General features: G+C 40.9%; 1 protein-coding gene across 3 annotated transcripts in view; it reads left to right on the forward strand.

The window, feature by feature from the left end:
- Nucleotides 1-19,362, forward strand: part of AMBRA1 (autophagy and beclin 1 regulator 1) — a 160,182-nt gene that overhangs the window by 41,918 nt on the left and 98,902 nt on the right. For all 3 annotated transcript variants that reach the window (XM_079950766.1, XM_079950768.1, XM_079950767.1), the window contains 2 exons: nucleotides 15,479-15,565; nucleotides 18,148-18,330. In XM_079950766.1, the coding sequence (XP_079806892.1) occupies nucleotides 15,479-15,565; nucleotides 18,148-18,330 (270 nt within the window). The remainder of the gene's footprint in view (nucleotides 1-15,478; nucleotides 15,566-18,147; nucleotides 18,331-19,362) is intronic.

Genomic DNA, 19,362 nt, shown 5'->3' on the forward strand with positions numbered 1-19,362 from the left:
GTCTCCATTTACACAGAAGGGAGTATCATTTTTCAGAGAGTGTCACCCATATTGTGATAGACACATCTAAAAACAAGGTGAGCTTTTATTATCTGTACATGGTGTCATTTTTACTATATATGGATACTTTGCTTGGAGAGTGAGCTAGCTTATTAGTCTAGAGGATTAAGAAGTTGCAAAATGAGCATACATTGCCCAACACAAAATCTTATGTTTAAGATGGCATTGGTTTAGTTTCTCCCCTACTTTCTGGGCATGAAGAGAAGGTCTAAGATGCTATCTCTAAATATCTTGTTCTGCCAGGAAGGCCCGATGTTGAATGCCTTTAATTCTTTAAAGGTGACCATCGCCTTTCTTGCTCCATAGCATCTTAGGCAGGTATGGAAAGACTGCTTCTTGCAGTGTTGTGAAATGGGAACTGCTTTTAAAGTGACTCTCCCATGAAGAACTAAAATACTGGGAACAGTGTTTATGTTGACTCCCTTTTTCTAGTTTTACCAAGGAAAAATCCATTCCATTGCAATTCAGATCACAGTGTTCTTGGGCAAAGAGAAGCTCTCAGAAAAAAAATCTTTTGAAAAATTATTAGCAGTCTAATTGGGACTTTCAGATCCTTTCTTCTGTTTTCAGCAGCAGTGTATGCTTCCAGCCCTCGAAATAACACTGAGCAGGTGCAGTGGTCTTGCAAAGCCCTTTCCACAGGTACTAATATCTGGAAGCAGACAATTTGTTGACATCGCAACAGAGAGCACTATTGAACAGACAGCAATTTATGCCTCTTGATAGTAAAAGAATTTTAAAAAGACAAAGGCTAATTTAGTAAGCCAGATCTACAGCACCTCTCACAGTGCGTAGAGTTAATCTTCATCACTGAGGCATTGATTGACAATCTGGAGGATGCTAATGTGCGATTCTTCTGCTGAGCGGGGGAACAGAATGGAAACTGCAGTTTCTCGGCTAATTGTGCTTTAGCTGTCATTTGTGACAATTTTCATGTTGTCTAGACAGCTTGCAGAGCAATTGGTTCTTGAGCCTATTGCTAGCCAGATGTAGATCTGGGCAGTCTGGCTGAGGAAAAACTTGGAATTCAAAGGGGGCACTCCTGGTGTGACATCAAACGTAAAGGTAAAGGGACCCCTGACAGTTAAGTCCAGTTGCGAACGACTCTGGGGTTGTGGCGCTCAATTCGCTTTACAGGCCGAGGGAGCTGGCATTTGTCCGCTCCACAGACAGTTTTTCCAGGTTGTGTGGCCAGCATGACTAAGCTGCTTCTTGCGCAATGGAACACCGACACCAGAGCAGTGCACGGAAACACCATTTACCTTCCCGCCGGAGTGGTACCTATGAATCCACTTGCACTTTTTTGGGTGTTTTCAAACTGCTAGGTTGGCAGGAGCAGGAACCGAGCAACGGGAGCTCACCCCATCGCGAGGATTCGAACTGCCAACCTTCTGATCGGCAAGTCCTGGGCTCTGTGGTTTAACACACAGTGCCACCTGCATCCCATTTACTACTTTAAATTGTGTTTAATTTAAAATGGTAAGTGTTATGTACTGAGTTGAATAGGATCCAAACTGCAGCAGTCTGATTGGTCCTAGAACAATGCAGCAGTAGATTGGTTGGCAGGAACCACCCAATCATGCTCCAGATAGAAGTGAATCCACAACCTGATTGGCTTACAGTAGAATTCCGGAATTAGCCAATCATGTGCAGCCCATTGTGTAAATAATGTATATAAAGCAGATACTTTGAGGGGACTTTCATTCATTCCTCCTCACCTCTATGAGCTGAATAAAGAGCATGAAATCACTTTGCGACTCTTAGTATATTTCAGTAAGCATTCAGTAATTTTATTCTGATTTTAATTGATTGTCCTTGGAGGAGTTAGGAAACATGCAGGGCATTGATGCCCTGTCCCCTGACACTAGAAAACTTATTTAGGTGTTCCTCTGGCTTCTGAGGTTTCAGTAGACATGGCCTGTATACTTTCTGGCATATCTTTATAGCATAACAGCTAGACACTCACTGGTTTGTTTTTGGGAATTCTCAGCAGAATTCTGCACCCAGTTCTGCCACTTGCGTGTCCCCCATCCCCATGCTCTGTGATTGAATACATCCCTGGCTATGTATCTCTTCTCCCTTCTGTGTTCATAAATCAACATTTTACACTAGGCGGTATACCAGCTTTCATTTCTTATTGCAGAGGCATCAACTGGAAAGGAGTGAAGGGCCAAGCTCATCACTTGGAAGATATCCCGGGATCACACATAGCATAATTTTTCACTCTGCCACCAAAGAAAATACTGGTTTTGATGGGGGAGGTAGTTAGGTCCAGTAGCTCACTTATAAATATGCTTCACATAATCCAGTCTGAATGCATCAAAATCCTTGCACTGGTGCTGCTCCCATTTGCCTTCTCTCTACTTCAGGCCTGACATTCCTATGTGCTACCACTTGCTATCCAAAATCTTCTTTCATGCCAAACAGCCCATCTCTGATGTGTCATCCCTGTCTTCAGTTTATTTGTCAGCTCGCGAAGAACATCGCTACTACCCTTTGCACACCCTTCCCACTTGATTGCTACTGCTGGCAGGTTGCAAATTCAACACTCCTATACACCTGCATTATACAAATGGAATAGACAAGGGGCTGGTGTTGAGCAATGCAGTAGTAGCTATTGGTAGATCAGCTTCTTTGTCCTGTGCTCTCTAGCACTAGGTGTTTTGTTAACTTGTGTGGAATGAAGTAGAGGGGTTGTCTGCATTGGAGCACTGAAAAGGCTTGGGGCCCCCTCCCACCCTTTGTTTGATAGTCCTTGTGCCATGGGTAGTGTTGGGTTGAGAATTCAAGCTTTATAGCAGGGTGGGAAACCTGTGGTCGTCCAGATGTTTATGCATTCCAACACCTATCGTTCCCAGCCAGCATGGCCAAGGATCAGGAATGCTGGGAGTTGTAGTCCAGCAACATTTGGAGGGCCACATGTGCCCTCTTCCTGCTTTAGAGTACGTTAAAACTTGTGTTGCTGCTTGCAGACTCCTGGAGCTGGACATATTCCAAAAGGTAATGTCTTTGTCATACCCGGCAACGCATGGGCCTTCTTAAAGCAAGGCTTGATTCTTTGAATGCTTTTGATGACTCTACTAGTGTTACAGGTCACAGAGTCTTTCAGTGTAGAAGCATCTGCATTATTGAAGCTATTTATCAGGCTTTTAGGAAGTGCTCTTTAGTTTAGCTTGACCCACAACATTAGCTTTAGCCCTGAACAAATTTATTTTAACTAATAAAATGTTGGTGTTGGTTTTGGGCACAATAATAACAGTCCTTAGCAGCACTGTATAGAGATTATCTGAATTCTGCAACTTAGTTTTCTCCTTGTTGGACCCTGGCATTCATGTGTCTGTTGTTCATAGCATGTCTTAGTGTCTCTTGGTATTTTGTTAGGGCCCTTAACAGAAATAAGGGCACATAAGTTCTCTTCAAGCTGATTAAAGGAAACATTGGAAATGCATGAAGGCTTTTCTGCGTGAGTGTGAATGCAGGGGAGACAATGTTTTGCTGGTGATACTGTCAAGTTTTCTGTTGCACCTCAACTCTATAGCCTTTACTATTAAAGAGGGGTGTGTGTGTGTGTTAAGCATTTTAGGCTACCAAGAGAAGAACACGGTGGAATTGCATGTTAGCTTTTCTGTCTCCATGGAGGGGAATCCCTTGTGTATAGGGAAATCTCTCAAGGAAAAGGATTTAGCCTGCCCTTCTCTGACAAGCTACTTCTGTATCTGGGGATTTTAGGGTGTAGAGGAGAGACAAAGCATTCAAATAAGCACGCACCCTACTCACCCCTGTGCATGGAAATGCTGCTGTTTAGGAAAAGCTTTACTGCTTGATTCTACTGATTGTATAAATGGGCCCTCAGAGGCCAAGGGATAAGGGGTTTTATTTTAGTATGTTTACATACATTTTTTATGATGATGTTTTATAAATGTTGCCCACTCTGAACCTCCAGGGATAAGCTGGGATATAAATCTAAATAAATGATAGACTGTATCTTGAAGACTGTTGTGAAAATGAATCTTCAGCAGAATGTTTCTGTTGGAAACTCCTGGATCATTCAGTGTGCATTGTGGGGTGCTAGTTTAAAAAGTTATGCAGAGGCCCTAGGCTTGAGCTTTGTGAAGCACTCCAGAGATCGTTTTGTGTTAGATGGGGAAAAGGATTAAACATGACTGGTTGATAACAACCTGTTCTTTTGAATATTATTCAAAATGAGATTAGGTATCCAACATTGATTAGCAACAGCATCCTTGAATTGCAGATATTTTTAACTTCCCCAATTTCTGGATTATTCTTTGGTATCCCTACTTCTGATCCTTCACTGTATCTGATAGTACATGGTAGCTAGCCAGTTTGGGTCAGATATTTGAGATGGCCAGCTCTCCTTTCGTTTTAAAGAGATGTCTATATTGTGCTAAAAGCACAACAAAGGAACATTGGGACAGAAATAATTTGAGTTAAGGTGTCACAAAAGGGGGAAATGGAGGGAGGAAGATTTAACAGTTGCTGCCTCATGCTGAAATGGGAAATTGGGTGGTTGTTGTGAGGTGAGAATGAGGAGGAGGGTGGGTGCTTGTCATTCAGCCGTGCAAGCAAATGCATGTCTTCTCAGAAGTAAGCCCTACTGAATTCAGTGGGGCTTACCAATGAAAGTAGAAGTAAGTTTAGTTGAAATAAGTGGTGCTTACTCATTCATAGAATTACAGTTGGTCCTCTGAGTGGGGAAAAAGATACAAGTTGACACTAGTAAATTACTCTTAAATTGGTAGAAAACAGATTAAATTATTAATCATATGCAAGTTTAATTAATATTTATACTAAATCTACTACTTCTGTTAATTTTAAATTTGCTCCTAAAACTCAATATATTCTCCAGAAATCTTTGTTTATATGAAGCATGCTATCATTGAGTTAATTTTCATATAATTATATGCATCAAATTTAGATTTTTTTGTTGTTGTTCAACATTTCCCCAGGTTATTTGTATTCACTATGACTCATCACTGTATTTCGGATTGTCCTGGACCTGAATACCACCATTTGGTATCCAAACCCCAAACCAAAGTCCTGTTTGGATGCATTTTGCCTTGCCTGCTGTTGAAGTGAAGATTTCATCAGTGTGTGGTGATTTAGACCCGTAACTTAGTAGCAATTGCTAGGACATTACCATGTTCGCCTCTACAAAGCTCCATCTTATTTCAGATCGTGATACAGTGGTACCTCTGGTTATGAACGCTTCAGGTTACGAATGCTTCAGGTTATGAGCTCGGCTAACCCAGAAGTAGCTGCTCCTGCTTGTGAACTTTGCCCCAGGATGCAAACAGAAATTGCACGCCAGAGGTGCGCATGCAGCAGGAGGCCCCATTAGCAAAAGTATGCCTCAGGATAAGAACGGTTTCAGCTTAAGAACGGACCTCTGGAACGAATTAAGTTCGTAACCAGAGATACCACTGTATATCGGTATATTGTGCTGTGATGTTTAGCTGGCGATATATTGTGATATTAAAAACCAGATATCGCCCAGCCTTACTATGCACTTGTGTGCAGTAGAAAACCACATTTTGATATTTCTGTTAAGCTGAAGCATAAAATACAAACTTTTTGAAGAGTAATTATAGTTTTGGTGTGAAAACAAAACTGTTTTGTGGGAGTCTAGTTTACATTAATTTGCAAGTGAAGACACACAATGAGGAAGGGTAAAACTTGCTGTGAGCACATAGAAAGAAGTTTCAATTCAGCATTGTGGTTTTTGTAGCTCATAGGATATCATAAAGCTGATGTACTTAAATGACCACTGACTGACATTATGCTTTGGGTTGAAGCAGGTCCTGCTGAATTCAGTGTGACAAATTCACAGGGGGTTGAACATTAAATTTGGGAAACTCAGCAGTTGGCAAACACCTCTTCTTGAAACTTTCTAATTAATGTATTCCATTCTGTGGCATGGCCTATTGTCAGGGAACTGCCATCAGAGCCAGAGGGAGAGGGAGGGCTCCAGAGGGATTCCGGAGAGGGAGAGAAGCAGCCCATCTTCTGGGGAAGGAAATCAGCGTAACACTAGTGGAGAAGGGGGGCAGATGGGGGAATCGGCGAGGTGGCTCCATGACTCTTCGCTGGAGACCAGCGGGGAGAGCACGGGTCCTCCGCTGCCCACACCCTCCCTGCGCAGAAGGCTCCCGTGCAGGGAGAGTAGGCGGAGACTAGGCGTCAAAGAGCTTCTTTGCTGGAAGAAGTTCAAGAAACGCCCACTGACGGATTCTGCCAGTGATTGAGACAGCCACGGGTGAGAGGTTGTCCGGACAGAAAGGGTTCACCCAGGTAACTCAGCCAAGTGTGGTGCCGATTTACGCACGAGCAACCCCTAGAACCATTACACCTATGAACAAGTGTCAACACATAAGATTTGTTTGTGGAATCTGCTTTTGCTTCCGTCAGTAGTATTAGATGCCACAGGTCTTTAGCTGTAAGCTTGAAAATTAAGCTTGGCAAATGCTTGATTTGCTTTTTTCACAAACTACTGAATGAAGTTTGTGAAAAAGGAAATCACAATTCCTATTAACCCGTAACCTATTGATGTCACAGTCTTTTGCATACTGTATGTGATTTCCCTCTATCAAAGTGCTGACTTGTGATCTCTCCTCAGTCAATTAACAGGACAATGTGGGTTGTTCTTTAAAAATAAATATATTGTCCCCTAAGGAAAAACACATTCAGAGCTCACAAGAAATTTAAGTATGTGTTATGCAATAGATTTAGTTTGATTTTGTATAAATTCACCTGAGAGGAACTGAATTTTCAAAATAATATTTAGTGTTTCCTGGCAAAAATGGAATGGGGTTATAAATCGAAAGAAATTATCACTGCCTATCTATCTATAGCTATTTATTTATTTAGAATATTTCTCAATAGCTCTTCACCTGAAGATTCAAGGATAGCGTACAGAAGTGTGTTAATCATTTATACAGCACATGTAGACATTATTTAAAAACAAAATAAAGAGTTGGTTCAAAACAAAATTAAGGAATAGAAAAAGCAGTTCAGACTAAAATCCTATCTAAATTGTCTGAGTAAAAATGATGGCTTTATCATGCCACTGAAAATATTGTGTCTCTTTGGTATGGCATTCCAAACTTTTTGCCACTTTCACAGAAAAGGCCTCCTCATGGCGGTGGCAACTGAAGTACTTTCAGTTGCGCCTAGAGTCTTTGCAGTATAAATAATTTTGTCAGAGGTAATAGTCGTTTCTTTTCCCTGGAATGTGGAGTGTTTGTCCTTTGCCTCTGAAGGGAATCCGTTATACTTGAATCCTTTTAGGCACAAAAATAGAAAATTGGGGCACTTTTGTAAATGAGTCATATTTTTTTCCTTCAGCGCCTTGTGAAGTTTGTCCCTTTTTTATTTTCTTTCATGTCCTATCCAATCTCAGTCTGAGCCTTAACCTGAAGCATTGTCTGCAAGTGTGATTGATGGAATTAAAACTGCTAAGGTTCTTCAGATGCCAGATTTCTAGCTTTTGTAGTAAATTCAAGAACTGATAAAATAATTCAGTGAAACTTCTCCTTGGCTCTTTGGTCCTAAAGTCTGGTTGGATGCTGGGGCTGCTCTGAGAGCCTAGCTTGGTTTGCTTGCCTTGGCAAGAAATCCCTTTCCCACTTCCAATTCTGTACATTTTACACATGTACAGTGGTGTTCATGTTCTTCGAAACCTGGACATCATCTAATGCTTCCTGTTTGTAGTATTGATTGTTAGAAGTCATGTTGATTGGGACTGGCCATTCCTTTGGGGTAGAGATTCTAGACCATAGCCTCTTACAGTTCAAACAGAAACAGGCTACCAAAGAAGGAGCCTTTAAGGATTGATGCATGGTCCAGAACAGGTGTGGAGAAGCTTTGGTCCTCCAGATGTTGTTGAATTACATCTCCCATCATCCCTAACCATACTTGCATGGAGGGCCAAGGGTCCCTGATCCATTATCTAGAAGGATAACTGAGATGTGAAATACAGTTCCAGACTAATTATATTTGCAGTGGGCTATTACTCAGTTAGCATTAAAACTTTGCTTTATGCACCATGTCAGGGGCTGTGTATGCACATAGTGCCTAGCTGAACCATGGTTTAGTGTGAACATGTGAGCTACCATGGAAGAGATCACATCTGCTTTGCTCCTCTTGGGTCCTTTTTAGTTTAGCGTAGCATGGCAACTAAGTCAAGGTTTGTTCTTGGCTACTGCTTGTGATTATGGAAGAGAAAGTTTTACCACAAGATGATGTTTGGACAACACCTTGACTTTACTTCCTTACTTAGTTAAAAGGACCAGGGAATGTTGTTTACTTCCTTGTGTGATCCTGGCCTGAAAGAGGCCAGGGTCATCTCTTTCAAATTACCAAAATTATCTATCCTTAATATGCACAACTTGCAGACTTATCATATAGAATAAGAAATGGGTAGGCAACCTAAGGCCCATGGGCCACAAGTGGCCCACGGGGGTCATTTAAGCGGCCCATGAGTCACCCCTGAACTGAGCCTCCCGCTCGGCGAGTCCCCGTGCGCTGCGCTAAACTGGCGCGGGGACTCGCTTCCACGGTGCTGAAAATTGCGTCTGCGCAGACGCCAGAAATCATGAGCATGGGCATGTGATCCGGCCCACAGAGGGATCTCTGCTGGAGTGAACTGGCCCAGGCAAGGTAAACCTTGCCGACCCCTGGAATAAGAGAACAAGATTGAAGAAGATTGGAAAACGTTTATTGAATATATGGGAAATAATTGTGTACAGCTGAAAATGCTGGCAGCATTAAGATAAATTCAACAGTGTAAATAAGTTTTGATGGATGCAGTAATGGAATACTAAATGGTATAGTTTTTGTAAAATATGCAGGGGTTTATGATATGTAAAATGATCTATGGAAAGAGAGGAAGGGAAGTCATTGATATCTTAAGGATCTAAAATAAGTATTTTAAATGGTAAAACAGAAAATTTAATAAAAATTATATATACAAAATTATCTATCCTTATCCATGATAGCTGTGTGTGCAACTCACATGTACCGTATTTTTTGCTCTATAACACACACCAGACCATAATACGCACGTAGTTTTTAGAGGAGGAAAACAAGAAAAAAAATATTCTAAACGAAACAGTGGATATATGATTTTTGTGGTTCATGCTGTGGCCACAGACATGTGATCTGACAGTGAGTTTGGAGTAGCCCAATGCAAAAATCCTGAGGATCCATGTGGATCCGTGCTTTGTAACCACGTTTTAAGTGGGGAAAGAAGGAAAAGCACTCAATGGACAAGGAACACGTGTGGGGTGTGTGGAGAAGGATGCTGCTAATAATGAAGAAGAGGGGTATAAGGGGAGAAGGCTCCTCTCCCCTCCCGCTTTGCTCCTTTAAAGAAGCAGGCTCTCTGCCCCTCTCTCCTCCCCACTCCGGAGCTCTTCTCCTGCTTTGCTGTTTCAAAGCGAGCCACGGAGGAGGGAAGGAAGGGGAACCATGGATCCTCTGCTCACGACTGCAGCAGATCCCCCCCGCCACCCATAGGCATTCGCTCCATAACACGCACAGACATTTCCCCTTACTTTCTAGGAGGAAAAAAGTGAGTGTTATGGTGCAAAAAATATGGTAATTGAAATAATTGTATGTACATAGAATGTAGTTCTATGTGAAAGCTTTGTTCTCTGAAAGAACACGGTTGCTTTTTTCTGTTAACAGCCAGTTTCGCTGAATCATTAAACTCAAGAGACTCCAAAGTTATGTTGAGCTTGTTCAGTTATGCAAATATTTGCATTTTTAATATTGCGATATGATATTAATCCAGATCCATACTACACTATGGTCAGTTATTATGAAATCAAGAGTTCCATATTTTTAATGGCTTATCTGTCTTATCTGTCTGTCTGTCTATCTATCTATCTAGCTGCCTTTCCTTTCTATCAAAGGACACAGCAAGGAATGTATAATAAAATAAAACATAATAAACAAAGTACCATAAAGCAAATCTAAAGATGACTTTCCCAAGAAAGTTTCAAAGAATATCATATGGGAGGAGATGTTTACATACATACATCATTTTATTTGTATGCTGCCTTTCCATAGTTCAAACCATGCACAAGATGGCTTACAACATGAAAAAACACATGATTACAAACATAACAAAAGTAGTCATAAACATAAAAATACACAATGAAACCGAACAATTTCCACATAAATCATAATAAGATCTAAAACAAAGATACAAACAATTAATATAAATAACAGCAACAACCTTCCCCTAAACAATAACCCAGCCCAAGAGTTTAATGTTTAATGTTTAATCTTAAACCTAATAAATTTAACCATATTCCAAGTCTGACAAACCTGCTAAAGGAATGTAGCACTAAGTTAAAGTCATTAAGTGGTATTAGATTAGATAGATTAGATTAGATTAGATTAGATAAATTTATTGTCATTGTCCGTATATACACAGTATACACAACAACGAAAATCAAACACCCAAGACCGGATTCACATACACATTTGCACGTATCTCCAACACTCTCATCCTATTCAGACATAATCTATTAAAACATACATAATCCAGAATATAACACAACCTATTAGAAGCATAAAGGTAAAGGTAAAGGTACCCCTGCCCGTACGGGCCAGTCTTGACAAACTCTGGGGTTGTGCACCCATCTCACTTAAGAGGCCAGGGGCCAGCGCTGTCCGGAGACACTTCCGGGTCACGTGGCCAGCGTGACATCGCTGCTCTGGCGAGCCAGAGCTGCACACGGAAACGCCGTTTACCTTCCCGCTGGTAAGCGGTCCCTATTTATCTACTTGCACCCGGAGGTGCTTTCGAACTGCTAGGTTGGCAGGCGCTGGGACTGAGCAGCGGGAGCGCACCCCGCCGCAGGGATTCGAACCGCCGACCTTTCGATCGGCAAGTCCTAGGCGCTGAGGCTTTAACCCACAGCGCCACCTGCGTCCCTATTAGAAGCATAGCATAACCTAAAACCTATCTCATTCCTTACTACTCACTGCTTGCTATTTCTTACAACTGGCCCTGAGATCATTGTTTAGTGCAATCAGAGCTCTTGGATAGAAACTATTCAGAAGGCGTGTGGTTCGTGTTTTCATTGTCCTATATCTTCTGCCCGAAGGCAACAGTTCAAAGAGGTTGTGAGCAGGATGGGTGGGATCTCTCAGGATATTGTGTGACTTCTTCAAGCTGGGAGACGTGAAGATCTCATCCAGGGTTGGTAGTTGGAGCCCAATAACATTCTGGGCAATTTTAATTATTCTCTGTAAGGCTTTTTTATCCATTCCAGAGCTGCTCCCATACCACGATAATATACTATAGGTTAAGACACTCTCAATGGTACTATGATAATAGGACAGAAGTAGGTGCTGAGATAGATTCAATCCTCTGAGCATTCTCAGGAAATACAACCTCCCCTGCACCTTCCTCACAACCATATTAATATTTGCAGTCCATGAGAGGTCCTCAGAGATGTAAGTGCCCAGGTATTTAAAACTACCAACCCTCTCCACCTCCTCGCCATTTATGTGCAATGGTAAAAATACACTTTTCTTTCGCCTAAAATCAATTATGAGTTCTTTGTTTTTTTTGGTGTTAAGCATAAGATTATTTTCTTTACACCATTGAATTAACCCCTGTACTTCTTTCCTATAAGCAGCCTCATCATTCTCACTAATGAGCCCCACCACTGTTGTATCATCCGCAAATTTGATGATTGTGTTGGACTTATACAGTGGGGTGCAGTCAAATGTGTACAGGGAATAGAGGAAGGGGCTTAACACACACCCCTGAGGGGCTCCTGTGCTTAATACTAGAGTAGAAGAATGGTAAGGTCCCATTCTCACTGTCTGCGGCCTATCGGTCAGGAAATTCCTTACCCACAAGCAGAAAACAAGGTATACTTGTTTTCCTGATGAAATTGTTTGCATCAGCATAATGTTCTGCAAAAGAATGCATAAGCAGAATGCTGGTAATTTGGTTGCACAATAGATCCATCAGTCTCTAGAAGCACAACTGTGGTATTGGATCTCTCTGTTGTGCAACAATAAAGGTCAACTGTCTGCTAGCACAACAGCACTTGCATTAGTGTACAGTGGTACCTCGGGTTACAAACACTTCAGGTTACATACGCTTCAGGTTTCAGACTCCGCTAACCCAAAAATAGTACCTCGGGTTAAGAACTTTGTTTTTTTCTTTTTTAATAAGATTTTTATTGAGTTTTCACATTTTATAAACACACACACACACACACACGGACAAAGACAACACATATAAAATTTCATATCCTTACTTTCCTAACCCCAGTTCTTGACCTCCCCCCACCCCCCCTTCATACATCCTAATTCAATTAAATTAGCTCAGCAAGTTCATATCTCTCATCCTTTACATATTATTATTATATATATATATTTTTAATACTTAATTCTTATTACTTGGCCAAATTTTACTTATCCAGTTTCCTTATAAACATTAAATCCTTTTCTAAGGTCGACTCGAATTCCTTCCACGAATTTCCCTTTTATCTTAAAAATAGGTCATAATAATCAAACACAAAGGTCATAAACATATTTTTAAAAATTCTTTCCCCCCCCCCCGCCCCGGTTTCTGTCCCTTCCCAATGTCCCCATGTCCACAAAAACAGTCTTTAGCCTGGATTCCTCACATCTGAGGCCTTTAAATCTCTGTCAGTCTCTCTCTGCCGATTTTGTTGGTAGCCCTCTTTGTTGGTCCTCGGGTCTCGAAGGAGTTCTAGCTCAGTCTCATCAGATTTTCTTCCATCCAAAGTACTTGACACCAGCTGCTGCGAAAGGTCAGCCAATCCATGCTCAAAGAGGAAGCCCCAATCATATTTCTTATTTCTTTTAAATTCAAATATTCCAAGTGTTCCAGGGGCTTCCTCCCTCCTCTTTCGCATCTCTCGCAAGTTTGTAATCCAAAGGTCTTCTTCTTTGTGTTCTGACAATGTAGGCTTCTGGTTGGTACTCTCCATCTGTACTGGCCCTTGTTCCCTCTCCTCCTGTTCCGAAGTTATCTCTTCTAATTCAGCTGCAGATTTTTTCCCGGTCAAGTCCATTGTGCATTCAGCAGAGTCACTTATTTTAGAGTTCAAGGTTATAAGTTGTTTACTCATAGCCGTAGTCTGCTCCTGCAACTTTCCCACAAGAAAAAACATTCTTTCTATCTCTGCCTGTAATTTTCCATCTGCAGCCATTGTAGTGTTTCAATGTTTCCCCTAGGGGGATTCTGGTTACTTAATAGTCTTTTCCCAACAGTCCGTTACTTTGTTATTTCACTGCTTTGTTCCCAACCACTTTAATTCAAATATAACAAATTTAGTCCAGAAAGGTGTTAAATAATAAGATTTATAACTTTCACTGCCCGTTTGACAGCTCCTTTGACAGCTGTCAAACTCCTTGTTCCTTTTTCTCCAGCTCACATACAGGACACTCCCGGGTCTGGGGGGGTTTAAACAAAAACTTCTAAAATTCCACTCTTACTCTCCAGCACAAATCTTCTTCTGTCAAATTCATGAAAATATTATCTTTTAAAAAACACCAAAAAGAAAAAACTCTCCACCTTAGTTCTCCGATCCTTGCTTTAAATCTTCTGTAAGCAGGGGGGTGCGGACTTCCCTTTAGCACATCCCCCGATCGTACCGAATTCAAGGATAGAAATTTTAAAGTCCAAATTCCATTCTACTCACGGATTAATTAAAGTTCAAATTTCAGGGAAGAAAGTCAGCGGTCTCCGGCCATGGCTCGCGGCTTCGCTCCACTGCAGTAGCGGTCCACTCACAGTACCACGCCGCTCCCCGTACCCTCTCCGCAGCCTTTAAAAAGGCTCTTCGTGGGTCGGGGGGGCGCTTTAGGTGCCCGCCGAGTCACCAAGTCCGCAGGCTTCAGCGCCTGCAGTTTCTGAGGGTCCCCGCGTCGCCGTCGCGGTAGAACCCTTCTCCAGCGGAGCCGATTCCCTCCGGAGCTCGGAGGGAATCCGCCATTAACCAGATCGCGCTAACCCGGAAGTCCCGGGTTAAGAACTTTGCTTCAGGATGAGAACAGAAATCATGCTCTTGCGGCGCGGCAGCAGCGGGAGGTCCCATTAGCTAAAGTGGTGCTTGAGGCTAAGAACAGTTTCAGGTTAAGAATGGACCTTCGGAACGAATTAAGTACAGTGGTGCCTCGCAAGACGAAAAGAATCCGTTCCGCAATTCTCTTCGTCTAGCGTTTTTTTCGTCTTGCAAAGCAAGCCCATTGACGGCTTAGCGGATTAGCGCTATTAGCGGCTTAGCGGATAAGCAGATAAGCGGCTTAGCGGCTTAGAAAAAGGGGGGGAAAGGGAAAAAACCCGCAGGAACTCGCAAGACATTTTCGTCTTGCAAAGCAAGCCCATAGGAAATTTGTTTTGCGAAGCACCTCCAAAACGGAAAACTCTTTCGTCTAGCGAGTTTTCCGTCTTGCGAGGCATTCGTCTTGCGGGGCACCACTGTACAGTGGTACTTAATTCATACCTGAAGCGTATGTAACCTGAAGCGTATGTAACCCGAGGTACCACTGTATGTAAACAGAGGTACCACTGTACAGAGAATGTTGGATGCAGCCCATAGACTTTACTTGATATAGAACAATCCCTTTAACAGCAGCCTTGCATAATTTGTTTGTATGTCCATTATGGTATTTGGTAATTTTGGCTGCCTGGACAAAAAACAAAGTAATGTTTTTTGTTATTGTTAGTGGAATACTAAACAGTTTTAAGTAATGTAAGTGGCTTACACAAAATTAACATGAATCATTGGGTGGGGTGGCAGTGGCAGCAGCTACGTACACCCAATAATTCCATGTGCATTTCTTTTGCTGCCTGTTCCTGAGATGTGTATTCAGTGGAGGAACCATGTCAAATGTTATTCCAGCTGTGTGTGCACAGGGGAGAAAGTGTTAGATTGCAAGTGTAACTATATGTATTCTATTAATGTTTTTAATGGAACTTTAACATCTGAAACAGCCCTGTGAGGGAATGGTATCTGGAAATTGAATATAATCTGATTTATTTCCATGCTCCCAGCCTATGTGCATTGTGTGGTAATCTGTGTTTGTTGACATTGTGCTGAAATAACCCATAGAGGATGGTACTTCATTGAATGTTAGATTATAAAGGTCCTTTTTTTTTACTTGTAAGGTTTTTAATATCGTGAACAGTGAAAGAAACTGGGCCATGACTTCACTAGAAGGTGAAATTAATTGAGTTCTACCATTGTTACATTGGCTATGAAGATGTGGTGGGTGGGTAAAAAAATACTAAATAATATATGGACTTTGACATTTTAATTTGAGAGAACTCAAGAAGGTGGACACATGGGATGCTAGTAGTTTCAACTTTCCAGTTAAAGCTTTTTGTTTTCTTCCTTAGGAGGCTATTGGAGTCTTCACTCATTTCATTATCCCGTTATGATGGGGCAGGATCTCGGGAACATCCAATCTATCCTGATCCAGCTAGGTAAGGACAGAATTGAACCCAGAGATAACTTTGTAGGCTCCTGTGAACCACAAAATAAGAGGAGTATGTGATGTTCTTTTCATTGTATTCAGTCTCTGACTATTCCTTTTACACTACCAATCATTTAAAGAAAAAGACATACCTAGAGAGAAGAAGAGAATGCAAAGGAAAATTACTGTTTGTTGTCTCTCCCTTCAAGACACACTTGTTCCATAAAGCCTTTAGCTTAAGCCATTTCCCCTTTTCCTGAAACGAGTCTGAAATGGAAACTAAGTATATACTAGCATTTGTTCACATTGGTTCGTTGTTATCTTTGCCTGTCAGTTTCTTTGCTTTTCACTTCCATGTTGCAAAAAGAAGAAGAAAAAGTTTCATACTCTTTTCCGGGCCTAAAGCTGCTTCTTGTTCATAGTTACAGATGACGTACCAACTATGTTGTTGCTATAAAACATACTAGGGATTTGTGTTTAAGGAACCATCTCCTGCAGTGGTCTGGACTGTGCAGAGCCTGTTTTGAATAGTGTTAGTGAAAGAGTAGAGGCATCTATAGAGCTAAATAGAGACTATGAACTCCTTATATAATGTGCAAGATAATGCTGTGATCAGAAGCACATAAGTCTTCTTAGATATGCTGCATTATTAATAGGATGGGAATGAATGATGTAGTAACAAGGAATAATGTTGATGATGACTTATTTGGATCCGAGTAAGACATGGAAATTCAGAGTGCAGAAAGAGGGGTTTGTAGAAAGCATCTTTTGAAAAAATTAAGAAATAATAAGGTAATGAGAGGACGTGTTGATGTAGGAAATTCTTTGGGTGCTATAATTAAGGTGCCACTGACGACAGAGCTTTTTGAAAAACACAGCTCTACAAAGAATAAAGTGAACAGTGTAGCTTGAAAAAACTGAATATTACTGGTAGAAAAATTCACAAAAACTCCTTACTAGGCATAGACAAGTAAGGGAAAGGAGGATAGATGGTTAAGTAAAGAAAAACGCAATGTAACATGAGTAATGAAACAAGCTTTGTGTGAATGAATTGGTAGCAGGGCAAATCCTACAGAAAAAGTAGGCTGATCCATATATGGCCGAGATAAAATCAATTGTGTCTAAAGTGATTGATTTAAATCTCTGTTCCAAGAGGAGAAGGCAAGGTTGGCTTTTTTTGAGATAATGGGAACTTTGTAACTATTGTTGGAATCAAATGAGAGTGTTGAAAAATTGACCATATGAAAGGTGATATAATTAGAGTGATAAAGGAATTGGCAAAAAAGAATTGCTGACAGTTATTCCTGAAATGTCACAAACCACTGGGATTTGAAATAAAAATACTTAAGAATCTGTTCTTCCTAACCTACAAAAAAATTCTTAAAATTTGTTGCCGCCTGCTTACAATTAAACAGAAGGCTTACAGGATAATTGGCGTGTTTGAGTTCTCCATCCTGATAGCACTTTAGGTCCGTCATTGCACATATATAAAGAATGATTACCAAAAAATACAAACAAGTAATGTGTTTTGCAAAGGACAGCTAAATTCTGGAATACAAGTGTATTTCTTAAGAGATGCCAATATTACTATGTCTTGGATACACTAATGTTATTGGATGGTAGGTTCAGTGGTCAGTTCATGACTATTCTTCTTTGACTCAAACCAATGGATTTGAGTTACAAGAATCTGAATTATTTTCTAAATGTGAGGAAATGTCTATTACACAAGAACACAAAAATTGACCTGGAGTTCAGATCAAAGGTCCATCTAGTCCTCAGCCCTCTTTTCCATAGAGGCCAACCAAGTGCCTTTAGGACGTTCTGCTTGTGAGTAATAGCTCTCCCCAGCAACTGATATTTAGAGGCAGGATATAATCATCATGACCAGTAGTTATTGACTCCTCGGATATAGCTGATGGGAACTATTCTGTCTGAGCAAAGAGTTAGGGCCAAATTAGGCACGATGGTGGTAGATCATTTGTTTAAACATAGATCTTGCCTGAACTTGTAGAAAACAGGTTAAGAGATTCATTTTTTAACATCAAAAGAGAAATCAACATTCTCCATGCGTTACATATTTATAGGGATGAAGGAATAGGAAGGGAAAGAAAGAGCAGAAAATTGGGGAGGGCGGGGAGAGAAATCCAGGTAGTTGGCTGAATTTTTGTTTATATTTTAGTGGGGTGAGGAGAGACTGAAACGGAAAGTAAATTTTATGGGGTCTGAGACACTTTTTTAATTGTCCCAGCTGGCTGTCAACAGGGCAGCCAAGAATGAAAGTTGGAAATATGAACTGTAGATGTCACCTCGGTTGGTGAACTCACTTAGATGGCAATTCACTATTTCTCAGTCTCTACTCCTCAACAACAAAAGTAATAAGGGTAATAATAAGGGTAATAACACTGACCTACCTTAGATATTGGTTGTATGAATTATGGATACAACAAAGTTCAAGAAGTGGGAGAAATCTTTTAACTGCAGATACAGATTTGGACAGTAAAGTTGCTGTGCTAAACATTTAATGGGAAAGCAAGTTCATTTGTATCTGGTGAGACTTGCTTCTGAACTAACAATGGTCTCTCATATTTTCAGGTTGTCTCCTGCTGCTTATTATGCCCAGAGAATGATCCAGTATCTTTCACGCAGAGATAGTATTCGTCAGCGCTCCATGCGATACCAGCAGAATCGGCTCCGTTCATCTTCATCTTCTGCTTCCACTTCTGAGAATACAGGTCCATCTGTAGAAGGAAATGATCTGGAATTTGAAGACTTTGAGTAAGTGTCCATTCTTCTTATTTCACCATGCTTGACTTTTCCTCTCTTCTTCTGTTCATAAGCACCTTGAGGTTTTTTTTAATAAGATAGTAGGTTTCATTCATACTTCTCAAAGACCATGGGTGAAAATCAACTAGTGCTGCAACTTGCCAGATGGAATGATCCCCACTCTCCTCCTGCTGCATGCTGTTCTGGGGGTTCTCCCAACCTCCTGCTATAGCCAGTTTGAGGCGAGAGGAGGAGAAGCCTTGTGGAGTAAGTGGAATCCCTCACCTTGCGCTGATGCAGCTTTTTAGATGAATCCTTCCTCAATTACTGAACACATTAACCAGTCTATTTTTAATAAATGGAAGGCAACTGCAGCAACTTTTCAAGTTGTTGTGCATTTGGATGGGTAAGTAGACACATTAGCTGGCTAAACTTGAATCCTATTCAGCTTTGCAAGGTTAGTACTGGTGCAGTGGAAGAGAATGGTCATTTTGGTTTTCTGTTGTCTATTCATATTTTCCTTAAGAATCACTTATTTAACTAAAGCTTCTGTCAGTTCCCTGAATGTATTAATTCAGTCATATGTTTTAATATGCTACAGAACTTATAATTATCAAAAGTGTAGAGCACACCTGATAACTGGTAATGTTCATTGCCACAGTAACCCATAGTTGGGGTTGTTGTATGAGCAGGGGGCTGAAAGAAGAGAAAATGACTTTTTGGAAATAGGGCTTTAGATTCATATATTCTGAGTATATTGATTCAGTGTAAAAAGCCCCCTAATCAGAGTTGAAGAGTACAGTAATTCCAGGCTGGCTAGATATCCCTATCTGATTTGCTCAGTCTCTTATGTTATGGCTTTCATAATGAATATGTGCAACCCTGCTGCCTCCTTAAGTTGGTACTTTTGCTTCCTGAATTTCTTGATGACAAACAGATAAGTAACAATTTACATCAACGATAAAGCATCTTGTAGTGCCCTAAAAGCTAACAATTTTATTCATCGTCTAGAATCTACTTCATATCTTAGTCTTTAGGGTGCCA

The sequence above is a fragment of the Podarcis cretensis genome, assembly GCF_951804945.1.
Source record: "Podarcis cretensis genome assembly, chromosome: 1".
NCBI classification, from domain to species: domain Eukaryota; kingdom Metazoa; phylum Chordata; class Lepidosauria; order Squamata; family Lacertidae; genus Podarcis; species Podarcis cretensis.